The 9058-nt window shown below is 59.3% G+C and overlaps 1 protein-coding gene across 1 annotated transcript; it reads left to right on the forward strand.

The window, feature by feature from the left end:
• The first annotated feature begins 2620 nt into the window (after window positions 1–2620).
• Window positions 2621–8951, forward strand: OCEL1 (occludin/ELL domain containing 1). The gene is made up of 5 exons (XM_054013375.1): window positions 2621–3836; window positions 4921–5114; window positions 5660–5831; window positions 7191–7241; window positions 7911–8951. Exons 1-5 carry the CDS (start codon window positions 2709–2711, stop codon window positions 8028–8030), a joined length of 1665 nt encoding a protein of 554 aa, XP_053869350.1. The 5' UTR covers window positions 2621–2708; the 3' UTR covers window positions 8031–8951.
• The last annotated feature ends 107 nt before the right edge of the window (window positions 8952–9058 follow it).

Here is a 9058-nt window from a genome sequence, read left to right on the forward strand (position 1 = left end):
AACGCTGGCGTGGCCTAAGATCCCCTGCCGCTGGTGCAGATCCTACAAACCGGTCCTGCCCCGGCAACCGTCTCCCCCGGTCCGACTCCGCTGACTGCAGCGCCGCTGCTGCTGATTCGCGCTGGAAGCAGAAGTGGGCCCCGGGCGTGTAACACGGGGCCTGCAGTGGTGTGGCCGGGGTAGGTCCCACGGGCGCAAGCCCTGCTCTCCGCTGGTACAGCGCAGCCACACCAATGCGAGAATCCCCAGGGCAGCGGAGCCCCAGGCCAGAGGGGGTGTGCGGCTCCCTGCTGGACTTTGTGTGCTCCAGGGTAAGGCAGGGCGGCGGCCCCGCTGTGGCTGGCTTTGCCTAGAGAAACTGACGAGATCCCCGCTCGTTAGGGCCGGGTGGGAATTTTTCAATGAAATGGTTTTTTCCACTTAAAAATACCAATTCATCAAAACAGAAACGTCTGGTGGGAAGGCGTTGGCTCGGACGGCCCGTTCATCAGGAAGGCGTCTCAGGTCTGGGACAGCCAAGGGGCCAGGGCTCACCTGGGATGACAGAGGGGGACGCTCAAGTCCTTGCTCCAAATCAGGCAGAGTGGGGACTTGAACCTGGCTCACCCGTGTGAGGGCCTGGGCCACTGGGCTATTCTGGGGGTGGAGGGAGGGTGTCTCACTCACTCTCATGTATGTGGGGGTGGTTGCGGGGGGGGTGGATGAAAAATTTCCAAAGCTCTTGCGGGGGTTTTTCCAATCTGGAACAAAACCCAAGAATACTTGTTTTCCAGCCAGCCCTAGTGTGAACGCCCCCAGGCCCTCTAGAAATAGAAAACAGGAGCTCCAAACTTCTTCTGGGGTCCGTCTCGCTGTGCCCTCCGGATGAACAAAGTCTCCCTGGGCAGATGGACCCGTCCTTCAGCTCAACAAGTAGCTGCTCACGCTGTTAGTTCCCCCAGGTCAATCCCCCAACCCAGCCAAAGGCGTTGTTCCCTCCACATTTCACACACTAACTTCAATTGAACGTGACTTGTTAGTGTCCTTTTCCATGGGGTGCTGATCGGCCCCCCCGTGATGTTAGCCCTGCACTGCAGGTGGCATTAGTCAGGTGAGTGCAGAGGGTCATATCCCTTTAACTCATTCGTGAGCCAGCTAGTGGTGCTCACCATGTTTTAGAAGGCAGCCGGGCCGGCAGTGTGATGTAATCCGTCCTTGCATGTTGTGTGTCCTTAGTAAACATGGTTCTGTGGACCCCACCTTACCTGGGTGGCTGTTCTGGTACAAAGGGAAAAGCCACATCCCCACCCCAGAACCAGCCGGCGACGCCCCTGAGTAGAACCCAGGTTTTATGGAGGGGCTACGGAGCCAGGTGCCCACGGTGGGTGAGAAATGAAAAAGCCCGAGCAGTCTGGAGAAGGGGAGAGGACTCTCCTTAGACGTGGCGGCCTTTCTTTTGTTAGCTGCTGCTGTTATTTCTGAACCGGATGTGCTCGGCGGTGTCAGGGGAGCAGCAAAACGGCCAGTGAAAGCCGCTGGTCGGCGTGGCTGTTTGCATGGGAAGAAGGTTGGCTGTGCCAGCCCAGAACTCCTCCAATTGCTTTTCACGTCCAACAGAGATTGTGCGGCTCCTGAGGCTTGGGCGATGAGCTAAGAACAATCCCAAACAGCCAAGAAATTCTCTCTCTAGTCAACGATAAGGCCTGACAGGCTGCCCCATTATAGCCCAGCCTCGAGTGGCATTAATGGGGTGGGTGCCCAGGGCACCCGAGCCAAAGGGGCTGGTTACCGGTGCGGATTCCTACGGATGGGGAAGAATTGGAGTGTAAGAGTGGTGGTGACGTCACCATAAGCCAATCAAAAAAGCACTTGATAAGTTCATGGAGGACAGGTCCGTCAGTGGCTATTGGCCAGGATAGGCAGGGATGGTATCTCTAGTACCTGTTTGCCAGGAGCTGGGAAGGGGTGACAGAGGATGGATCACTTGATGATTCCCTGTTCTGTTCATTCCCTCTCGGGCACCTGGCATTGGCCACTGTCGGAAGACAGGATACTGGGCTAGATGGACCATTAGTCTGACCCAGCGTGGCCGTTCTTACGTTCTTTATGTTCAGATTGTTCCCTTGGTGCTGAACATTTATCAATCAGCAGTGACCGATGGGGGACAAGCCGCAGGCCCAAGGCAACGCTATAAGAGAGGAATTCGTGGTCTGAGCATGGGCGTTGCTGGGTTCAAAGCCCTGCTCTGGAACCCCTCTAAGGTGCACACCAAGACCACAGCCCCGTTGCGTTGTACATACCCAGCGTGAGACAGTCCCTGCTTTGAAGGGCTCAGTCTAACCAGACGAGGCGTCTAGCGAAGCACACAGATGGGCAGTGACTTACCCAAGGTCCATGGGCAGGGCTGGGACATGAACGCAGGTCTCCTGGCCATTAGCCACTAGACCACACTGCCCGTCATAGGGCCAGGAGGCCACTGCAGCTGCTCGGGAATGGAGAGTGGGACGAGAGAGCACGATGCCAACTCTCACCAAGGGAATCTGATTTGCTGATGTAATGAATAAACGAATGGGCTTGTAGCAAAGAGCCCATGAACCTCAGCGTTCACCTGTCCCTGTTTCTTCCCTCCCTCCAACAGGAGCCCGGCCAGCCCGCAGAGAGGAGAGCTCCCCACAGTCCCAGTGGTGCTGATGAGACTAGAGACTGAAATGCTGTGACTCCTTGGACACATGGCAAATTCTACCTCCTCTAGGGAGAAGAGGCGGCCCATCGTGGAGTCGGACGGAGACCCACTAAACTCCTCCTGGCAAATGTGGCCCTCACAAGCCTGGACCAGAGCATCCGGCAGGTCCTACCCCGGCAAGAGCGACTTGTCTGACTCTTTCGATTCCTCCGCCCGTGAGCCTCCCCTGCCTGCCCAGCCGCCCGTCGGGGACGTTCCCCGCAGCTCGGAGAACCAAGAGGCCTCTCCCTTGAAGCCCGTCAGGCGTTTTATCCCGCGGTCGTGGAAGAACTTTTTCCAAAGATGGAGGCGAGAGCCCGAGCCGTTCCTGCCGCTGGCCTACGCCGCCGCCCGGTGCTCCCCACCCGTAAGTCCATTGTTAGATCGCCACGGGCCAGTCCGCGAGGGCAGCTCCAGCAGCGGTTTCCAGGAACCCTCTTGGTCCAGCCCCTCTGAGTGTCACCAGGAGACAGAGATGTCTCCCCCCAAGAGCCAGCAGGGCCAACCCGCCTTGCTGAGCTACGAGGAGAAGCTGGAGGCCTACAACCTCAAGTACTCCTACATGAAGTCCTGGCCAGGCTTGCTCAGGCTGATGGCCGGGCTGGAGCTGCTCTTTGGCGGCATGGTCTTTGCCTGTGTCTGTGCCTACATCCAGAAGGACTACCAGTGGTACAACCTGTACGGCGGGAACCTGCTGTCAGACGGCCTTTTTGGGGGAGGCTATGGGTACAATTATTACGGCCCCATGACCCCCTTTGTGCTGGTGGTGGCCAGCCTGGTGTGGCTGGTCACGGTGATCCTCTTGGGGCTGGGGGTCACCATGTACTATAGGACCATCCTCCTAGACTCCCACTGGTGGCCCCTGACGGAGTTCGCCCTCAACATCATCATGTTCCTCCTCTACATGGGGGCGGCCATCGCCTACGTCAACGACGTGAACCGCGGCGGCCTCTGCTACTCCCTGTTCGCCAGCAACCCACTCATAGCCGCCTTCTGCCGAGTGGAAGGGGGCCAGGTAGCGGCTCTCGCCTTCCTCTTCATCACCACCCTGCTCTACCTGGCCGGGGCGCTGGTGTGTCTGAAGATGTGGAGGCACGAGATGGCGAGGAAGCAGCGGGAGGCCTTTGAAGTGCTAGTGAGTCCTCCCCCGGGATGCGTGCCCCAGAGCAGGAGGGCAGCTTCCTAGCGCTTCTGCCCCCTTCCCTGTCCCCAAGGCCCGGCGCCTTCTCTTGGCTCTGGGAAGGATTCGCCCCATGCAGGCACCTCCTCAGTTCCAGGGCTACAGGGGCCGGGTTGCACTCATGCGTCAAAGGCTCTTATGGGGCATTGCCGGGAGGCAGAATGCAGGCCCACCTAAGCCACACCCCCTCCTCCTTTTGACACACCCCCTCCCTCCTGCAGCCTCCCCACTGCTCCCCCCTCCACCCAGGCCTGCCAGGGAGTTCATTGTGCTGGGGAGCTCCCCTGGGGGGCTCATGCCTGGCTATCTGGTATCAAAGGGCGCCAGGGCTGTGAGTAACCTGGCCCTATGCCCCTAGCCCCATGCGCGGTTGCATTGTGTGGGGTAAGCCTGTGGCGGAGAGTCCTAGACAGGTTGGGGCAAACCCCGAGCTGCAGACAGGGGCGGTTATATTGGCTCCGGGATTAACTCCGTAGGAGCAGGAAATGGTTCCATGCAGTGGGATCCCAGTGGGGACCCACGAACCGAAGCCTTCCAGAGATGCACAAATCATCCTTCTGGAGCCTCCAGCCAGCCCAGCCGCCCGTCCCCAGCCCGGGCTGCGTCAGAGACAGCCATCACTCAGACTGTGCGGCTGACAGCTCGCTGGCTCTGGGCGGCAGTAACCTCCCTCTCTCGGGGTATTTCTGCCCAGCCGTCAGGACGTGTGACTGCCGCTCCTGCAGACGTACTAGCTCAGGTACCTACCCAAGGTCCTGGGCGTGTTGCTATGGTTACCCAGCTAGCGCTGATCTCTGTATCTACAGGTGCTACAATCACACCCCCTGTGTGCCCTCGCCCTTTGCGTGGGGCTGGGGGGTTGGGGCTTGCCTAATCCTCCCGGAGGCAGTGTCTCCCTCCAGTGGCTAGGCCATGCCTAGAGATTGGAGGCTGCTCTCGTGGAGGTGGGGTGTTCACCCAGGCTCTCGGAGCTCATTCTTCGAGGCCCATGTGGGTTGTCGCTTTGCTGCTGAGCCTCACGCCCCTCTGTCTCTTTAAGCACAATCCCGTCCTCCTGCAAGCCAGACCCAAGCGGATCTTCTTCCAGGACGAGGTGATGCCATCCGGGAGCCTCCCAGGGAAGGTCACCAAACAGCTGGGGTTCTCCGAGAAGGGCGAGGCGTCGGGGGCCTTGAGTTGCTCCATCCCAACAGGGCACACCCCAAAGCCGCACATCGTCCCCGACTATGTTGTGTAAGTAACAACCCGTCCCCCCCCCGTCCATGTCCCCAGCTGCGGGAGCGGGCGAAGGCGGGCTCAGGGCTGTGTGCTGGTGGGTCATTAGCAGGAGGGTGGAGGGCTGAAAAGCCTGCACTGGCTTTATGCAGCACTCTCCATCCCGGCAGCTAAGGCATCTGACTGGGATCCAGGTGACCTGGGTTCAATGCCTGCCTCTGTCCCAGGCTCTCCAGGGGACCTTGAGCAAGTCACTGCATCTCTCTGGGCCTCAATTCCCCAGTGGGCGAATGGCCTTCCTGTGTCTACATGGACTCTGAGCTCTTTGGGGCAGGGTCTCTCCTGGCAGCACCTGACGCAGTGGGGCCCTGAGCCTCTAGAGATGACTATAATACACATAATATCTGAGCACCCACCCAGCTCTGCAGGTATTTTCCTTCCTAATAAGTCCCCGGTTTCCTCCCGCCTCACGGGTTAACATTTTCCCACCATTCGCGGATCCATCCCTTGCCACCTATCGCAGAGTCCTTTTCCCCCCCTGTGAATCTCTTGGGGCTGGGTAGGAAGTACCCGGGGATCTGCTGCCCCGAGGAGAGAGAGAAGTACAAGGCCGTCTTCAACGACCAGTACGCGGAGTACAAGGAGCTCTACCACGAGGTCCATGCGGCACTGCAGAAGTTCAAGGAGCTGGACGCCATGATGAGCCGGCTTCCGCATCGCACGCCCAGCAAGAAGGTCGGTTGCTAAGCAGAGGGGGCATGGCACGGGCAGGCTGGAGCGGGGGTTGGGATGTGGGGCCTCTCACCGCTCGGGGACGGCTTCCTCTCCTGCCTGGCTCAGCAGTGGGGAATGTTTGGTGGAATGAATTGACGGGTCTCAGCTGATTTCCTACTAGGACAGGAACAGCCCACAAAAAACCCACGGGAACTAGTTGGCCCCTGTCTCGCAGTGCTGGCAAAGAGGACCAGGGCTGGAGGGGCTGTGGAGACAGGTAGGGCACCCACCAGGAGCAGAAGCAGGTAGAACAATTTGGCCCAAGCCATAGACTGGTACCGGAGTCAGGCTAGAAGCAGCAGAGGGTCGACTGAGCCGCCCGCCAGGAACAACAAAGAAGCCGCTGCCGCTCTTGTGACAGAGCTGTCCGGAAACGTCGGGTTCCGCGGGTGCTTCCTTGAGGAAGCCAGTTCAAGTCAAACCCTTGTGGCCCATGAACCGACATTGCTCCTGCTGGTTTCATTAATACTCGGAGCAGACGCCCAGGGCTGATTGAGGGAAGGGGAAGCTGGTTGTCTGCTCTCTGTGCTGGGATGCAAGCCAACTCCGGGCTTTGCAGTCTGGTTATTTACCACACGCCGGCTTGGTGCGTGCGTGGGTGCAGGTGCGTGCGTGACATTGCTAATGAGAGAGTCTGACCTTCTGGGGCCTACTCCAGTCAGGAATTTCTTCCCACACTTTCTTTTAGCAGTGATAAACCAAACCTTGATTCAGTGTCTCCCCTCCCCACACACACACATGCTTTCCCTGATATAATATAGAATGCCTGCATCTGTAACGTTCACTCCATGCATCTGAAGAAGTGGGTTTTTTACCCACGAAAGCTTATGTCCAAATAAATCTGTTAGTCTTTAAGGTGCCACTGGACACCTTGATGCTTTCCCTGAGTCATTCTCTACTAGCTATACTCTTAAGACACAGAGGCTTGTTCGGGGCAGTTCCTGGTTTTCCGGGATCTGAGATCCCGGCTGGCAGATCAAAAGAGCAGCAGCATTTCCCAGCCAGGCCCTTGTCAAAGTTATCCTGCCGGACGCCCAGCTGAAGGGGGGCTAATGTCCTCCCTCTGTTCCCAGAGGGTTGCTGGAGTCCCTGGCTGTCTGGTTACTGGAGCTGGCTGCAGCATTCCAGGGTCCCAGTCGCTGACTCGCCAGAATCGAAAGGTGCCAATTCCAAACAGAAAAATGTTTCCAAATCTTCTGGCCAAAGGAATTTCCGCTTCCCGCCAGCTCTGCTGCTGACCCAGGCTTGCAGGGGCTGCTCCCCGCGGCTGCCCGGCAGAGCTCGGCCAGGCCCCTTCACCCGCTGCTTTCTGCTCCGCAGGAACAGAGCCGGGTCTCCAACATCTGGAAGGAATACAAGAAGAAGAAGAGGGTGAGTACAAGCCAAGGGGCGGGAGGCTAGTAGGCAGACCGGCTCAGGGGGAACGCTGTAGGCCTGGAGCTCGCCCCATCACCGGGTGTGATTGCAAGTCTGTGTAGATGTAGCCAGCCCGCGTCCCCATTTGACCAGTGCGTGGGGCATTGCTGGCTAAAGAATTCTCCCAAACAAGCAGGGCCCCTCTGGCCAATCGGGGGCTCTCGGGCGTTCCCACGCGTGCGGCTGTGGAGCCCCTGTGGTATGGAAGAACCAGGACTGGGTTCAAATGACTCTAACGGGGATTCTCTATGAAGGCTGCTGGATGCAGCTAGAACCTGTGATTCCCTTGGGGTCCCTAGACTGGCTGACGTGGTCTTGTGCCGTCTCTCGATCCTGGCCTGTCCGGGGCTGCTCACAACAGGGCGGCTGCAACGGCTCTGGCCTTCCCAGCCGAGGGCTCGGGCCCCGTACAAAGGAACGTCCTCAGGTGGGGGCGCTCCCTGCCTTTCCGCTTGGCCCGGTCGCTGCCAGTGGGGACACAGCTCTCCGCAGGGTCGGGAGCGCGGGGCAAATCCCGGATCCTCCTGGAGACCCTGCTCCCCGGTTTGGGGGAGGGAGGACGGGGGTGAAGCCCAGATCCAGCGGTGGTGATCTGACAAAGGACCCGTCCTCCTGTCCTTGCAGGACCCCGCCTTCCTGGAGAAGCAGGAGCGCTGCGACTACCTGAAGAAGAAGCTCGCGCACATCAAGGCGCAGATCCAGGAGTACGACCGGACGGCCAAGGAGGGCTCCATGTACTTCTGAGCCTGGCACCTGGGGGGTGGCACCATGCCGCCCCTGGGCTGGTTCCCAACACCCCGGCCCCCAGCCCTGAATTGCTCTGGGGCTTGCCGATGTCTGGGGGACCTTGGCCAGAAAGAGAGCAGGATACAGGACACTGGGGACTGCTCAGGGGGCTGGAACAATTTGTATAGTGGGGGTGCTGAGAGCCATTGAACCAAACTGTAAACCCTGTATATGATGGAAAGCACTCCAAGCCAGGGGGTGCGGCTGCCCCCTAGTTCCTGCACCTATGGGGGTGCTTGTGCCTTGTGGCTCCTGTGCATAACACACCCTAGCTGGGTCACGTGTGGGTCAGGCACCATCCCTGCCCCGTGCTGCCCCCGAACCAGCAGTGCTGATGTGCACTCTCCAGGTGGGACTGAAGCTGGGGGTGGGAGGACTGGGGCTCCAGGCGGGGCGGGGAGTGGTGCATCGCTCCTGCTCATGGGAATAGGTAACTGGGGTGGGCCGCGCATCTGCTCCAGCCAGCAGCGTCCAGACCCTGTGGAGAAGCTGTGAAACTGGACAGCGCTTCTGGCTGAAGGGAGCTGGTGTGACGGGGGATAAAACACCCCCGGGCCTGGCTCTGTGCTCATTTCATGCTGGTGTAAAAGCGGGAGTCACGGCACTGAAGACAGTGGACTTGCGCTGGTCTGAATCAGGTCGTTGACTTCAGCGGGGGCAAGACTGGGACCCTGACTCCTGGAGCCCTGGGAGCCAGGCCAGAGATTGCCTCTTACGCGCATGACTTCATCGCCACGCTCACTTACTCTGTCTGCAAAGCAGCCATCGGAGGAGGGGGCCAGCGTTCATCTGTGCAGCAAAACCTGAGCTTTGGGGGGTGCCCGTAACTGTCTGTAAGGAGCGACGGCTTCGCCTTTGAATAAAAGACACCTGGCCGTCCGTGTGTGAAATCCCTGGAGCCAGCAGGATCAGCCCTGCCCTGCGCTGGAATTCCCCTGGGGAGGGTCCCTGAAGGGGGGTGCGGGAGGAGGGTGATGCTCTTGCAC

The sequence above is a fragment of the Malaclemys terrapin genome, chromosome 24, assembly GCF_027887155.1.
Source record: "Malaclemys terrapin pileata isolate rMalTer1 chromosome 24, rMalTer1.hap1, whole genome shotgun sequence".
NCBI classification, from domain to species: Eukaryota; Metazoa; Chordata; order Testudines; family Emydidae; genus Malaclemys; species Malaclemys terrapin.